At 36.7% G+C, this 17,396-nt stretch overlaps 1 protein-coding gene across 5 annotated transcripts in view; it reads left to right on the forward strand.

Moving 5' to 3' along the window:
• Window positions 1-919: 919 nt before the first annotated feature.
• Window positions 920-17,396, forward strand: part of LOC148650222 (adhesion G protein-coupled receptor E3-like) — a 96,671-nt gene continuing 80,194 nt past the window's right edge. For 4 of the 5 annotated variants that reach the window (XR_015926060.1, XM_088603796.1, XM_088603799.1 and 1 more), the window contains exons 1-2: window positions 920-1,005; window positions 1,168-1,245. Coding sequence is in view for 4 of the 5 variants with exons in the window: in XM_088603796.1 (XP_088459922.1) it covers window positions 984-1,005; window positions 1,168-1,245 (100 nt within the window). In the remaining variant the exon portion in view is untranslated. Of the gene's footprint in view, window positions 1,006-1,167; window positions 1,246-1,833; window positions 1,898-17,396 lie in introns of all 5 variants that reach the window. The other variant, XM_088603798.1, reaches the window with a different exon arrangement.

The following is a 17,396-nucleotide window of genomic DNA, read 5'->3' on the forward strand; positions in this document are numbered from 1 at the left end:
ATGCTGAAACAAACTACTTATGTACAATATTTCATGCCCATGTTGTGATGAGTTATGCAAGTGCATTAGATGTGAAGTATAATGTTTTTGTGATGTATTCAGATGGACAGAAGCACTGTGTGTCCTATATCTCCTCTGGTGGGCAATAAAGTTTATCTTTTGTAAGTTATAATTCACATCCTAAGTGTTATTTTTATTCAATATCATGGCAATCCCTCTGAAAATATACTGATGTTTCTTTTTTTTAAAGTTTAAAGCAGTACACATGCAAGATTCTGATAATCTACTTAGGTGAACCCATACACCTGTGAGGAGTCCTCCCTTTGTGTGCAGGTAAGCTGTCCTGTGTGTTGCTATACTTCCTGGGAGTAGGTAACCAGGAGTGTATGCCCCTCTGTTGTGCACCTTCCTGCTGATCCATTTTCTACATATCTTTTGTTCTATACTGAAGTCTGTATTGCAGACTTGGAATTACATTACACAGCTGGGTCTCTGTGTACCTGATGTTTGTGCCCTCTTACTGAAGTATTCTTGTTATTTCCTACAATCTTGTAGCATGCTCCTGTGTTATGCTGCAGCTTTTGTTAAGGAAAAAAGCGATACTTCCTGGGAGCATTAATATTAATACTTCATATTAAATCAAAATATATTAGTATTGAATTTTATTTTGCACTTTTTGCAGTTTAAACTTATTTTACTCTTAAAGTGTCCATTTCGACCATTTAATTTAAGTTTTGATTTAAAATATTCACTTTAAAATGTCTATCCATAATTTGTAATTCAACAAAAATGGACATCAGAATGTGGTAGATACGTTTGCAAGGAGCGGCAGTTCATCACAGGACACACATAGACATTTTGAAACACAGTTGTGACTCAATCCTTTCCTCAGAAAAAAGGAAGGAAATAAAATAATGTGCTGACTTTTGAGTATGTGCTGACACTGTTCCTGTATTACGGTTTAACATCAAAACTGTAAAAGAATGTTGACTGTCTGGATATCAGGTAGGAAAAAATAAAGTACATAATTTAATTACCAACAATACTAAATATACTTATTTATTTTTGTAAATCTCAAATAGACAAGTGCCTTCTTGAATAATTTCATAAGCATAAAATTGTTGGTACTATAAGAATTTATTTTATCCTTTTCTGTTTCTACCTCAGCTATTGTTGGCAGATTCTTCCTTGTTGACTGTAGTTGTCCAAGTGGATTTACTGATCTCTCTAATGGGACATGTACTGGTAAGATTTATTTTTTATTTTACTAAATAGTAAAATGTTAAGTTAAATAATCATATGAGATATAAATAATAATATAAAATGTTATTGTTTTATTGTTACTTAAACATTATTATTGTATGTAATATTTATTGCTTTAGCACTAATGATGCTAAATAACTATCACATACTACTGCAGTGTATCACTACTGCAGTTATGAACTTCATTCCTGGAGGACTGAAGTGTCTTCGTTGGTTAACTTGTCTTATTAATTAGATAATAGCCGAACTTCCCTCCAGTATAACAGCTATCAACAGGTACCATTCTTAGAAATCTTTTTAAGTTCTCATTTGTGGGGTACAATATATACACTGTCTTTGTGATGAAGGGTTGTTTCATTTCTTCAGTTCTTGATCTCCTATGAGGTCTTTTACTTTATACACTTGCACTATTTATTCACATTTTTCAAATCACTTACATCCAGTTCCATCATTAGCATGCATTACATAATAAACATGATTTTTATTCATTTTTTAGGATATTTAAACCTTGTACACTGGATGTTTTAGTGTTTATTTTGACTTTATCTTTATATTTACTCCATTGCATAGCTTGTGTTTCTTAAACCGTGTGATTCAAAACTGTTAGAGGTATGCTTCCTGCAAAGCTACATTTGTGAGTGACCTTCTTTTATTTGCTTTCTCATTCATTTGTTATTCATCAATTTTTGAGTTTCAGAACTTTCTTTATTCAGGAGAATGCATGTGAAATAAATTTCACCTGATACAGTGTCATTCTGAACTGTATCTGTTCATTATCAATGGATCAACCTGTTCAGACAGAAATAGCTGCAAGTTTAGGAAAATTGCCCCAGGTATGAGTGTGTGCATGTTTGTGTCTCTGTGTGCCCTGTGATTGACTAGCATCCAATTCAGGGTGTATCCTGCCTTGCGCCCTTTGCTTACCAGGATAGGCTCCAGTTCTCTTACAACTGTGTATTGGATAAAGCAGTAAGAAAATGGTTTGATAGATATAATTTTCATTCAGAGCAACAGAATATTAATATTTTCTTTCCAAATTTTGCATATGAGAAGAAGTATAGATGTGAAGAATCTCTTGTGAGGGAACCTTCCTAAGCGACTTTAATCTAAGTCTGCTCACTCAAAATCAGAAATGACTACATTTACACCACTGCTTCAATACAGTACTACTATTCTCTTGAAAATGTAAATTCCACCACACTTACACATCTTGCCAGAGACCTAGCTTGTGTCCATTCTACATTTGCAAAATAAAAAATAAATCGATACCTTTACTGTTGACATTTTGACTGTTGAACCTCCCTCATTTTTAATTCTTTTTTGTGCATTATTAACCATGTTTTCTACATGTTGAGGACTGATTACTATTTTTGTTGCTGTGGGGTTGCTAAACAGGTTTGACTGTGCCTGTGTTCAAGAGAGGGTCCTAAGTATAGAATGAAATTGAACATTTCCTGACTGAGCCCTGGGCAGTTAGCCCTACCCAAATCCAACATATCACTGGGACACTATCCCCTGGAGATGAGTCAAGTGTTAAAAGGGATTAAAAAAGACCTAGTCAGGGAAGAGAAGAAATATTTTGGAGAAGGAAGTAAAATGGGAGAGACTGCAGCAATTGGTCCCAGGGGGTCTACACTTGGACACCAGGGACTGGGAGTAGGGCAGGAAGACCCCAGAATTTTCTTCCATCCCTCTACAAAAAAATGGACTTGGGGACAAACAGGGTAGAGGGGGGGAAATGAGGGACATGTTGTTCAGGACACTAGGACAGAGAAGGATGCCGGTAACTTGACTATTTCGTCTCTGGGATATTAAATGTCATGCTAGGTTTCCTACTGGAGCTGGTTCAGGAGAATAATGCTGCTGGACTTTTTTTCTTTGACAATGGGACAAAGCAAGTGACCATATTGTACATGTTGTGAATACAGAACAGAAAGACTAGAAGATGGAGGAGAGAACCAAAAACTCCTTAGTAAGAGGGGTCCTCTAGGGGTCCAAGGTCAACTGGCTGCCCAACCCCTTTGGGCATGTTAACATAAAACGCAGTAGGCGTGGTGCATCATACTGCATTTTAATTGAGTTATGATAATAGTATCCGGAAGCACCTTGTAAAACCTTGTAAAACCACCAGGTGGTTAACAAAAAGCTTAACGTCTCATGTACAGCATTTGAGCATTTGAGCTGTCGCCTAAAAAACATCCACTTCCGAACCCCAGTGGCAGAGGGACATTCTTTTTCCAATTAAGAATTTAAGTTGTATACTCTTTAGACTTTGAATAATGTTAAACTGTATTACAACATGTTAAACATTAAAAAGTCAGTATGTTTTCAAAAAGCAAGATTACTTTTGAAAAAAGTACACAACCTCCCACTTTCATCATAAATAATTTAATTATTACTAAATATTTTACGCATCAAAGTCTTTTACTTGGTAACTTATTGGGTTCTGGTTTTAACATGCTTGTTCTAACATTATTAAGCTTATATTGCGTACTTCATAAGAAGTTATAATGTTTTATCCTTTTCTTAGAATACATAGAAAGAACACAACTTGCTTTTATTGTAAAATGATATATGTTGTAGTGATTTAACATCACTTGATAGTTATATGAATATGGAATTGTGTAACTAAGCAGCTAAAATATCACAGGTGGACATTTCGGAAACATGTTGACATTTTTTTCTTTTTAAAAAACTTTTCTTGTCCTTGTAGCAGTAATGGACAAAGTACTGCACCCAGTGGTTCAAAGCGCGATTGGAGAATTACTTTTGGTTTGTTTCTGATAAGGTGAAGACATACAAATAGTCCACTATTATAGCTTGTTGTTGGCTCTGGCTTAAATATGTGTATCTGGATAAATTAAGTGATGGTATTGTGATTAAGGATTTCTTTGCGAAATTAAACTAAACAAAGGAGGGAAGAAAGGTTATTTTTACAATTGGCACTCTGAGATTCTGACTGATGTAATTCCCCTCATTTAGCTGAAACAGCTAAAGAAATCATGCAGTAGTTAAAGTAAATGAACAAGTAATAGGTTTAAACCCATTTCTTGTTCCTCAACAGACTGCACATGTTGACGCAGCAACCTACCTGAAGTAGTTACAGTATATGTATTGGAAAGCGCTCTGTTTTATTAACAGAATCTCCAACTCAAACAAGTGTTGTACAGTGATATAGACGTGGGTAATGTCATCTCCATTAAACAATGTGCTTATCACGCAAATCCGCTAAACTAAAAATTAAACACAAGAAGAGTATTATTGGACTATGTTGTGAGGCTCTGGTGGAATTTCTCTGTAAACTGAAGAGTTATAGAGGAGACACGTTGTGTATCGCCTCTTTTTACACTTGTAAAAAAGAACATTCTACTCAGTGCGTGGTGCACTGTTATTTCAATCACCTGCTAATTCATTTCACACCACAGGAAGATAGGAGAATGTAATTGTACTGTATCTGTACAAAAAGTATGTCGCGTTTACAAAATTAAAGTGTTTAAAATGTTAATTAAAAAGTTTTTAAAAATTTAAAAACTTACACAATAATTCTAAGATGATCACAAGGAAGTGTATTGCATGTCTAATGGTCTAACCCCATTACCCCCATTTTGATTACAATCGCAAATGTGTGTATAATTAAATGCCTTTATTGATTCACAATCTGACAATGCAATGTCAAAAAATGACTCTGAAAAGTTACATGAAGCTTGAAATTATTATTATTAAATTAATACTGTTAATAATGACCAGACACATCATTATTGTTTCAGTGGTACATATACGATTTCATTTTAAGGCTTGAGGCGTCTGTTAAATTGCCCCACTGAATAAAGTGTTTTGAATTAAACCAGTAGAACAGCTGTTAAGCATACTGTAGTTTTTGTTAACACAAGACAACTTTGTCACCTTGAAAAAAATGACCGTGGGCACTTTTCCTCCACCTCCCCAACCGTATTCTACTTGTACATGAGAATATACTATAGGGGTATGTACGAGTAGAATAGGGTTAGGGGGGAAGGAAAAGTGCCCGCGGTCATTTTTAGTCACTGACAAAGTTGAATTGTCAGTATGCTTAAAAGCTGCTTGTAAGAGCAAGGTGACTTTCTGCTATCTAAACCATTTTTACAGCTTTTCAAGTCACGCAATGTTTGAGTTAGGCAGGAACACGTCATTGTATCTTATTTTATTGTTTCATTTTTTAAAATAAATATAAGGTAACCAGCAATGAAATGTCCTGTTTTTTCTTCACACTATTTCCATACTGTAGTTTGAGTTTTTGTGTAAGCTGTAAGTTCTTTTTATTTCTTAATTAAACATTTGAAACAGTTTAATTTTGTAAATGCAACTCGCATTCTTAAACCGTGATAAAGTTAGCTTGAAGTTCAAAAACGATTTTGGCACTTCTGTAGCGTTTTCACGAAACCTCCTAGAGTTGCGAGAACACTTGCTTTGTGTATAGTACATTGTGAATGTTTTCATAGCCTCCACTTTGTCGTTTATATGCCATTTGTTTTACCACTCACAAATATTCTTATGTCCATAGTGTAACACATACGGCCACCATTTGTTGTGAGAGCCGGCTTACCAGCGCGGTGACGTCACTGCCCTTCCCTGTGAAATAGCAGGGCCCGCAGCTGTCGGGCTGATAGAAGATTTCCCTTTATCTCAAGTGGCTGGGTCCCTGTTGAGTGATGCCAGAGGCCCGGGTTTGAGTCCCTATCGGTGGGGGGCTGATCTGAGGTGGCAGTGGTGAGGGTGCATACACAGAAAGCCTTCAAACTAAATACATTTTAAAGACCATGACTTGTAGAAATTTCCACAACCCCTACATAAACGTAAATCAGTGACCTAATTCTTTATTTCTGACACTCAGGGTTTTGAATTATGCCTAATTACGCACTATCTGGAACACTGGGGGACCGCTATATACATACATACGTTCACAACGCGAGAAATACTGCTCAATAGAGTTTCATGCGAAATATGACCATAGGAAGCAGAACAGGACAGTCTCCAATTATACAGTAAGCACGGGAATAAAGCTTTGTTTGATTTCTGAAACCCTTTCTTTATTTCCTGTTTTCATTCAGCAGGAAAATTCCCATTCTTGACTCAACAGCTTTTTAAAAACAGCACCCATCATGCTCAAATTATGATGTCCATGATTTTTTTACACAGAAGATTGACACAGCTTTGGGTTGTGAATCTCTCTTTCTCGTGGTTTTATTGAATGTGGCACTGTGCACTAGGATAGGGGGATGCTGTTCACAAGACAATAGCATTTAAACCACAGCACCCACAATGCTGCAAGTAAATATTTTACACACTAAGCAGGTCCTCTGATCTTTCTAAGCCTTGCTTTGGGTTGTGAATCCTTTTTTTAATTTTTTATAATGACTTTTTCAATATGGCACCATTAGACATGCAATACACTGGGATAGTGGGCTCTTCTTCATGACTCAATAGCTTTTTAAGCACAACACCCACAATGCTGCAACTAAGTATTTTACACACTAAACCTTTCCCAGCTTTGTTTGGGTTGTGAAACTTTTCTTTATTTTTTTATGATTTTTTAAGATAACGCTACAGGTAATACACTGGAATAGGAGGGTCTTCTTAATAACTCAAAAGCTCTTTAAGAATAACATTCACAACGCTGTAACCAACTGTTTTACACACTAGGTAGCCCCCCTCACCTTATACAACCTTGCTTTGGGTTGTGAAACTTTTTTTAATGATTTTTTCAATATCCACCTTTAGAGAGACAGTACATGGGGATAGGGGGGTGCTCTTCACAAGTCAATAGCTTTTCAAACATTCACAATGCTGCAACCAAGTGTTTTACACACTAGCCCACTGACCCATCACAACCATGCTTTGATATGTGAAGCCTTCCTTCAGATACCTGGCTATTTTTTCAGATACCTGGATATGTACATTTTGCAAACCCTGGTCTGATGATGGTATGGTATGCACAATGTCACATTGGTAGGTTTTGCAAGCAGGAAATGTAGTGATAGATTTGAAAGAAACAAAGCATAGTTCAGTGGAAGGACTATAAGTTTATCTGCAGGAGTATTGGTTCTGTAAACTAGGGAAAAAGAATCCAACAGCAATACAAAAAGGAAACACGGAAGTGTTTATCGATAAATCAAATCTTTTTTTTAATTCTTGTATTCCTTATTCTTTAAGTATGCAATGCAGTGTTCTATCCAGTAATATTAAAACAAAGGGGGGAAAACCATGTCTACAGGGATGATGTTAAAAACCATGTTGTTTTTGCATGCTGGAGCCAGAATTTTTTTTTATTTATTATTACAGAAAAGGATTGTGAAAGTACTCCAAAACGTGTTTCAGTTGTACAGACAGAACATAATTTCTTGCTGTAAAAAAAAGTCCATAGGCATAATTTGTTTGCTATGAATATTTTCCTAAAAAGGAATAAAAAAGCAATTTTCTTCAATAGCTTTGGCAAAATCTATGGATACTTTGCCCTTGATCTGTGAAGCTTTTAGATTCTTTGGGTCCTTTATACAGACCTCTCACCTCAAGGAGCACCCATTATTTAAAAGATTAAAAAAACTATAGCTTTCATAAAACTGTGAGAGTATCTTCATGCATTCTTCTTCATAGGACTTTACACTTACAGATGCAGCCATTCAAAATGCGCGGGCGATACCGCATTATTTACCGGTGCGCTGTACGCAGTCTACCGCGAGTTACCAGTAAATACCGCTAGTTACAGTAAATTCTCCTATAATACCGTAAGCAAAATAATAGTATCCGGAATTTCCGCAGGGTGGAGCTAATAAAGCTCAACCTCTCATGTTTGAGCTGTCGCCATCAAAGTCTTTAACGAAGATATTACTAATAGTATTAATAATGAATGACCTTGGACAAGCCGTAAGTGTAAACTCAAAGTATTGCCCTGGTCCACATTTTTTTTTCATTGACCGTCTTTGTAAAAGTAACACCACAGCATTTCGCAATCAGTAGTTCACTCAGTAGTTTAACCTACAAATGCAGCCATTCAAAGTGCGCAGTACAGACACGTACCAGAGGTAATTGGCTACGGCATTGCGCATTGTGACGCAAGATGACGCGCGGTACGTGATTGGTTGACCGACAGGGGCACTCGTGGTCCGTTGGTCTGTCGTAGAAAGATTTACAGTAAACGTCTTTACTGTGCCCGTTTAAGTATTGAATATTTATATGGAATTTTACCACTGAAGGGAAATCTTAGTGCCTGAGCATAAAAAGAATAGGAGCATACTGCAACGCGTGTGAAGGCGATAAACGATATTAATTTTGGAACTTAAACATACAGTATATGGCTGGTCTTGGTACTTTAAAGAAAACATACTATACACACCAGTATTCCATTTCTCCCTAAACATTTTAAGCATCGAAGTCTTTAACTAACGTGATACCAGAGTCAACAAGCATACTTTTAGAATTTGATTAAAAGGGAAATTAATAACGATATAATTATATTTATGTACCGCAACACAAGAATAGTACATGCTGTACATTGTCTGTTGATAATGTTTCTGTAGTGCTTTTTCAGCACGCTGCATGTGACCTTGCCGGTGGTGCTGTGGGTTAGGTGCCTGATTCCGATGTCACACAGTCTGTGATCGAATCCCGCTGTGGAATTATGACTTTTTTTTTTAACAAACATTTCTTTGAAAAAATGAAACGTTTCCCTTGGTCAGAGATTAAATAAAACCTCACTCACACCAAACAAATTTATATTTCAAAATATCACAACATGATCGAATTTAAGTCTTTTTAATAACAATGAATAGTCACCTAGGCGTTACAAAATAAACATTTATATTGATTTGAATCGCAAACGCGGGTTTAAATATATGTGTTTTTTTATTCACAATCAGACAAATGCAACATAAATTGATATCTTTGTCTTCTAAGTATCTTAATAAACTTTCAGCATAGCTTTCTCCCCGTTTAGATTTATTTTTCTTGGGATCTTGGGATCAAATGTGGAAAGATTAGATTGTAATCGTTTTTATTTTTTAAATACATTGCGGAGTTAAAGCAAGTTAAAGCCTTGATTTTATATATCACCTTTAAAAGTTGAATCTCAAAGTAAAGCAAAGTAAATACCCAAAACCGATTGTACCCCTCTGTCATGCTACTAAAGCACCTTGAATTGAATTGAATTGAGGGATAGACATGCAAATAAGATACACTCCACAGACATTCACAACAGCGACATATCATAAAATGTTTGCACATATACAGTAGTTAAGTTATTACTTGGTTTTCAAAGTGCAATGAAATACAATATTGTTGTTGTTGCTGTTATTGTTGTTTTTATCCTGTAAAGCGTTTTTGAGAAGCCACCTTTAAAGGCGATATAAAAAAGCGCTGAATCTTATGGAATGTGTTCCGCCGGGGATCTAACCCCAGCGTCTAACCCCTCTGATTGGAGAAAAAAGACGTGCTGGTTTGCTATACTGTACATACTGTACCAGGAAGATGATTTCTTTCTATTTGAAACGTGTATTTTAAAAGTTTAAGATTTAAAAACCTTACAGCGTACACAGATTTCTAAACTGATCAGGATCATTATCTCTGTCTTATCCATAATAATGTTCACCGCTCTGTCCAGCAAATTAATAATAAACTATTTTATATAGCGTTTTAAACAAATAAGTAATTAGGTTGCTCATAAACCTAATCGCTTTTTCTACATAAACACAGCGTGATTGCTCTCTGAAAATGCTTTTTCTTTATATTTAGGCTCAGATTTCAACTTTAGATCGTATTATTATAAACTTTTTTTTTAAAGGGGATGAGAAGAGTGACAAACTAGTATACAGTACTTTAAAACAATAAAATAATAATAATAAAAACAATAATAAAAAACATTGCCACACTCGGACCCTTAAACCAACACATTAGCACGTCAAAGCCCATTGAGGAGCCGGGCGCAATAACTGTTTTGTCTCTTGATTTACTGATCTGCATTAATTACAGAAATCGAGTTCCTGCTCTTTGCAGACGACCTGGTCCTGCTGTCGCCCACAAAACAGAGGCTGCGGCAGAACCTGGCACTGCTGGAGCAGCACTGTCAGACCTGAGCGCTGACAGTCAATCTGGACAAGACCAGAGTTATGGTTTTCCAGAAAAAAAGCCAGACCTCCAGTATTCTTCCTGAAATCGTCGGATTATGAACGAATAAAAGCATCTTATTAAAAACATGTTTGCGTTTGTTTGGGAGCTATATTATGTATTTTTCATATGTAAGATATAATGATGTGTTCCCGCTTACACATCGCACGACTTTAAAAGCTAGAAAAACAGGTTTCGATTCACATTATCTGGTGAGCCTTGTTTCACCAGATAAAGGACAGCACAAAAAATAAACAGACATTGTGTGGTACAGAATGGAGCTCAGTCAATTCAAACAAGTTCAGTTTCAAAAAAACTGCAACGAACATAGGTGTAAGGGTAGGAGTGGATCGCAACAGGCATAATCGGCAAATTAGGAAAACAAAGAAGAGGACAGGCGAGACGTTTATCCAGAGAGCGAGTGATCAGAAAAAGGAACAGCTGTTACGCCCAGGTTTTACGCTCTCTCTCTGCTGAATGAATAAAAGCATTTTATTAAAAACGCCTTTGCGTTTGTCTGGGTATTTACTTTGTAATCTGTGGTTTACATCTACTGTATTGCTTTGAGATGCCACTTTTAAGGTGATATGTAAAATAAAGTTTTTTATTATTGTTATAGAGAAACACGATCAGATTTTCCCTGGTTCAGAAAAAAGACGATTAAAATCTATCTTTCCACTTGTATGTCATCAGAAAATACAAGAAGTTTCTGCTTTGTGTAAGGATGGTATCAAAAAGTAATCTAAGTGGTGAGAAAGCTGTGCTCCCCAAAGCGCTTTACAGGATAAAAACAATAACAGCAATAGTGGCTGGGCAAACGATTTTTTTAAAGAAATACAAAATGAGATGTAATGATGTGTTCCAGCTAAGACATTAATGAGTACAACCCCCCTCTGTGCGGGAGTGCTGGCTGTGACGGTTTCACAGGTATTTTCAAAGTAGAAGGGGGCGAGATTTCCAGCTTAATTTTCGTGTTAAATAATTTTTAAAATTAAAATTCATTCTATACAGCAATCGCATATTTGGGTACCGTTTCATAAAACTTTCATGCTTAAAATGTTTAGGGAGAAATGGAAGACTGATAATGGAATGGCATGAGTGATAAGTGTCGCAGTTTAAATAATTTTCATAGTTAGAAATTATGAAACGCTCTGTTAAAAGCAAGAGAGTTTTTATGTCCGTTGCAGTAAAAGAAAATGCCTGACAAAGTAGGGCTTGGACAGATTCCAAGTGCAGTTTTGCAATTTACGTTGCATTGTCCAATGTGCTGCTGTAATACAGTTTAAAATACAGTAAGTCTAAACTGTATCAGCTTTATTTATGGGTTGCAATTTAGAAAAAGTCAAAAACCGCACTCAAAATGCAATTTAGAGCTTTCTGGGAAGAGGAGACACCCAAATTAATAATGTAACATGCCACTGTTTGTGCATGAACAAAGTTATACTGCAATTTTCCTTAGATACGTGATTACAAAAAATAATTTTTTTTAAATCCCCGGCGGAACACATTCCATAAGAATCAACGCTTTTATATATCGCCTTTAAAGGTGGCATCTCAAAGCGCTTTACAGGATAAAAACAACAATAACAGCAACAACAAATATATTGTATTTCATTGCACTTTGAAAACCAAGTAATAACTTAACTATATGTGCAAACGTTCTATGATATGTCGCTGTTGTGAATGTCTGTGGAGTATATCTTATTTGCATGTCTGTCCTGGCTCTCTCGCTCGCCCTCCCCCCCAATTCAATTCAATTCAAGGTGCTTTATTAGCATGACAATCAGTGTGGGGTATTTACTTTGCTTTGAGATTCCACTTTTAAAGGTGATATATAAAATCAAGGCTTTAACTTGCTTAAACTGCGCAAGTCTGAGTTCTCTTGTCTGTCCTATCCGAACCGAAAGTATTACAATATGTATCTCTATAGCAGGTGGTGTACAACTTTTTAGCATAGATTACACTTTTATAAAATGTATTTAAAAAATAAAAACGATTACAATCTAATCTTTCCACGTTTGATCCCAAGATCCCAAGAAAAATAAATCTAAACGGGGAGAAAGCTATGCTGAAAGTTTATTAAGATACTTAGAAGACAAAAAAAATCAATTTATGTTGCATTTGTCTGATTGTGAATCAAAAAACACATATATTTAAACCCGCGTTTGCGATTTAAATCAAAACGCGATTTAAATCAATATAAATGTTTATATTGTAACGCCTAGGTGACTATTCATTGTTATTAAAAAGACTTAAATTCGATCATGTTGTGATATTTAGAAATATAAATTTGTTTGGTGTGAGTGAGGTTTTATTTAATCTCTGACCAAGGGAAACGTTTCATTTTTTCAAAGAAATGTTTGTTAAAAAATAAAGTCATAATTCCACAGCGGGATTCGATCACAGACTGTGTGACATGGGAATCAGGCACCTAACCCACAGCACCACCGGCAAGGTCACATGCAGCGTGCTGAAAAAGCACTACAGAAACATTATCAACAGACAATGTACAGCATGTACTATTCTTGTGTTGCGGTACATAAATATAATTATATCGTTATTAATTTCCCTTTTAATCAAATTCTAAAAGTATGCTTGTTGACTCTGGTATCACGTTAGTTAAAGACTTCGATGCTTAAAATGTTTAGGGAGAAATGGAATACTGGTGTGTACAGTATGTTTTCTTTAAAGTACCAAGACCAGCCATATACTGTATGTTTAAGTTCCAAAATTAATATCGTTTATCGCCTTCACACGCGTTGCAGTATGCTCCTATTCTTTTTATGCTCAGGCACTAAGATTTCCCTTCAGTGGTAAAATTCCATATAAATATTCAATACTTAAACGGGCACAGTAAAGACGTTTACTGTAAATCTTTCTACGACAGACCAACGGACCACGAGTGCCCCTGTCGGTCAACCAATCACGTACCGCGCGTCATCTTGCGTCACAATGCGCAATGCCGTAGCCAATTACCTCTGGTACGTGTCTGTACTGCGCACTTTGAATGGCTGCATTTGTAGGTTAAACTACTGAGTGAACAAGGTTTAATACAGACAGCAAGGGGCAGTTATTTAGCCGGTTGTGGGTCAACTTCAAAAACTTCAAAAAAAGTTTCACAACACAAAACAAAGCTGGGAAAGGTCAGAGGACCTGCCTAGTGTGTGAAATACTAAGTTGCAGCATTGTGGGTGTTGTGCTTAAAAAGCTATTGAGTCATGAAGAAGAGCCCACTATCCCAGTGTATTGCATGTCTAATGGTGCCATATTGAAAAAATCATTATAAAAAAATAAAAAAAGGTTTCACAACCCAAAGCAAGGCTTAGCATCCCCCTATCCCAATGCATAGTGCCACATTAAATAAAAAAAGAGATTCACTATGCAAAACTATGTCAGTCTTCTGTGTAAAAAATGAACATCATGGGTGCTGTTCTAAATAAGCTGCTGAGTAAAGAATAGGAATTTTCCAGCTGTCAGCAATATTGTGTATATACTGTAGTTGACCCTTACCTAAATGAAAACAGGACATAAAGGGTTTCAGAAATCAAAAAAAGCTTTATTCCTGTGCTTACAGTTTCCGTAATTGGAGACTGCCCTGTTCTGCTTCCTATAGTGATATACGGGGTTTTCGCACGAAGCTGTATTGAGCAGTATTTCTCGCGTTGTGAACGCATGTACACAGCGGTCCCCCAGGGTTCCAGTTAGTGCATAATTACGCATCAATGAAAAACTGGAGGTCTACAAAAAAAATAGTTCACTGATTGTTTTATGTAGAGGTTGTGAAACGTTTCACAAGTAGAGGTCTTTAAATGCATTTCGTAACTCTAGGAGGTTTCGTGAAAATGCTACAGGCGTGCCAAAATCATTTTTGAGCTTCAAGCTAACTTTACCCCAGTGGTGCTAAGCATTAGCAGGTTGCTGACTAAATAGTGCACAGTCCACCATTGATTATGATTTCAAACAGACAGGAAAAAAGATTTATGAGTAATCTAATTTCTTATTTGTTTAAACAGTGACATTTCAGCTGCATACCCACGTGAGCCTGAAAACGCTACATATTAATAATGTCTTCTGTGTCGCATTAACATTGGAATGTTTTTTTTTACAAGTGTAAAAAACAGTTTACAAAGAAATTCTGCCAGAGCCTCACAACATTGTCCAATAATATTCTTTTTGTATCTAATTTTTAGCAGGATTTGAGCTACAGTATATGAATATAATTATATCGTTATTAATTTCTTTCTATACGAACTCCACATTATATTCCCTATTAATCAAATTCTACAAATGTCAATAAAATGTCCATAATTTTTGCTATTTTCATTTTTTAAATACATTTTTATTTGTTAAAATAAAACTCATGGTGACAACTGGTTTTGAACATCCAACATCCAGAAGTGTACTACTGTGATAATTTGAGCTACAGTACATGAATATAATTATATCGTTATTAATTTCTTTAGAAATAGAGATATTATATTCCCTATTAATCAAATTCTTAAAAGTATGCTTTTGTTTACTGGGATAACGAGCATATTCGCAGAAAAGGTTAAAACATGATATTTTGTAAATGGAAAAATAAAGTTTTTTCGTGTTGCAACAGTTAAACTAATGCAGACAGTTACAAAGAATACTGTGAGCTTATAACCTGCCCAAGGTCAGTCAATATTAATACTATTGGTAATATCTTCCATAAAGACTTTGATGCATAAAATATTTCTGCATAATTTAAATATTTATGATGAAGGTGGAAGGTTGTCCACTTTTGTCCAACTGAGCAATTTTGCTTTTATAAAATATACAGACTTTTTAACTTCAATGATTAACATGCTGTAATACACAGTTTAAAATTATTTTAAGTCTAAAGAGTACACAACTTAAATTCTTAATTGGAAAAAGATTGTCCTTTAGCAGTGACGGGATTTGTAACCAGGCATTTTCTGGCAACAGCTCAAATGCTGTATATGAAAGTTTAAGCTTTAATTCAATTCAATTCATCTTTATTGTCATTAAACTTACACAGGTGCATAATGAAAAGTGTTTCTCATTAGTCACTCAGGTGCAGTATATAAATAGGACAGAAGATAAGACAATAGACAGTTACACAATAGCAATAACAGTAACATGTAATAACATAACATAAATAACATGTAATCAAGTAATCAAAACTGTGCAAAATTCTGCAAACAGAGAAAATTTAACAGGACTAAAACAGTGCAAGGTAATTCTTGGAACAGTGCAAAAAAAATAGTATGGTTAAAAGTAGTATGGTTAATTAATAAATATTAAATATTATTATGCCTGTTACAATTTTACTGGGCTATCGAGGGGACAGTACAATTTTGGCTTACATGTGTGTGTGGTGGTGTAGGAGTACAGTGGTTGTGGGTACAGGAGGATGTTAGGAGAGATCATAATAAGGTGGAAAGGAGTGGGGGCGTCACCAACTTGACAGCTCTGGGGAAGAAGCTATTTTGGAGTCTAGTTGTGTGCGACTGGAGTGACCGGAATCTTCTGCCAGATGGTAGGGGAATAAACAAGTTATGACTGGGGTGAGTGGGGTCAGACATAATTTTGGTGGCTTTTTTCAGACTCCTGGTGTTGTATATTTCCTGGATGGATGGTAAGGCACTGCCGATGATGTGTTGGGCAGTTTTGACCACCTGCTGTAGTGCATTACGGTCGGATGCGGTGCAGTTGCCGTACCAGACTGTGATGCAGCTGGTCAGTATGCTCTCCACTGTACATCTGTAGAAGTTGGTGAGGATCAGTGGGTGTAGGTGTATTTTCTTCAGCCTTCTCAGGAAGTACAGCCGCTGTTGTGCCTTCTTGATGAGACTGGAGGTGTTCAGTGTCCATGTAAGGTCCTTAGAGATGTGAACGCCTAGGAATTTGAAGTTATTCACCATCTCCACCGCGGACCCTTCTATGTAGATGGGGGAGTGAACTTTTCCTTGTCTTCTGAAGTCAACAATCAGCTCTTTGGTTTTGCTGATGTTGAGACATACTGTAGGTTGTTGGTTCGGTTGTTGGTTATCTCCTCCCTGTAGGCAGTCTCATCATTGTCAGTGATCAGGCCCACGACTGTGGTATCGTCAGCATACTTGGTGATGGTGTTTGTGCTGAACTTAGCAGTACAGTCGTGGGTGAACAGGGAGTAAAGCAGTGGGCTGAGCAAACAGCCTTGAGGGGCACCGGTGTTAAGGGTTAGTGTGTTGGAGGTGAGGTTGCCAATCCTGACAGTCTGGGGTCTGCTGGTGAGGAAGTCTAGGATCCAGCTGCAGAGGGTTGTATCTAAACCTAGAGCCCTGAGTTTGGTAGAATGTTTTATGGGTATGATGGTGTTAAATGCTGAGCTAAAGTCAATGAAAAGCATTCTTGTATAGGTGTTCCTTTTATCCAGGTGGGTTAGTGTGGTGTGTAAAGCTATAGAGATTGCATCCTCTGTGGAGCGGTTTGTGCGATAGGCAAACTGGAGAGGATCCAGTGTTTTCGGAATGCTGGCTTTAATGTGTGGAATAAGTAGTTTTTCAAAGCACTTCATTATGATGGGGGTGAGTGCAATAGGGCGGTAGTCGTTTAGGCATGTGGGGGCTGATTTTTTCGGTAGTGGCACGATGGTGGTTGTCTTGAAGCAGCTAGGTACAGTGGCCTGGACCAAGGACATGTTGAAGATGTCGGTACAGACATCAGCTATCTGCCAGGCACATGTTCTGAGTACCAGGCCAGGGATACCATCAGGTCCAGCAGCTTTATGTGTGTTCACTCTACTTAGTGATTTCCACACATCTAGCTTCAATAGTGTGAGGGGTGGGGTGGTAGGGGAGTCAGTGGTCCAGGTGGTTGGTTCAGGGTTTTGAGCTTCGAAGCGTGCATAGACGGTGTTAAGCTTGTTTGGAAGAGAGGGGTCAGTAGCACTTACAGGGCTTGTTTTGCTCTTGTAGCTTGTGATTGTATTTATGTCTTGCCACATGCGTCGTGGGTTAGTGTTGGTGTTG

This window comes from Lepisosteus platostomus, chromosome 13, assembly GCF_059453375.1.
Source record: "Lepisosteus platostomus isolate fLepPlt1 chromosome 13, fLepPlt1.hap1, whole genome shotgun sequence".
Classification (NCBI taxonomy): Eukaryota; Metazoa; Chordata; class Actinopteri; order Semionotiformes; family Lepisosteidae; genus Lepisosteus; species Lepisosteus platostomus.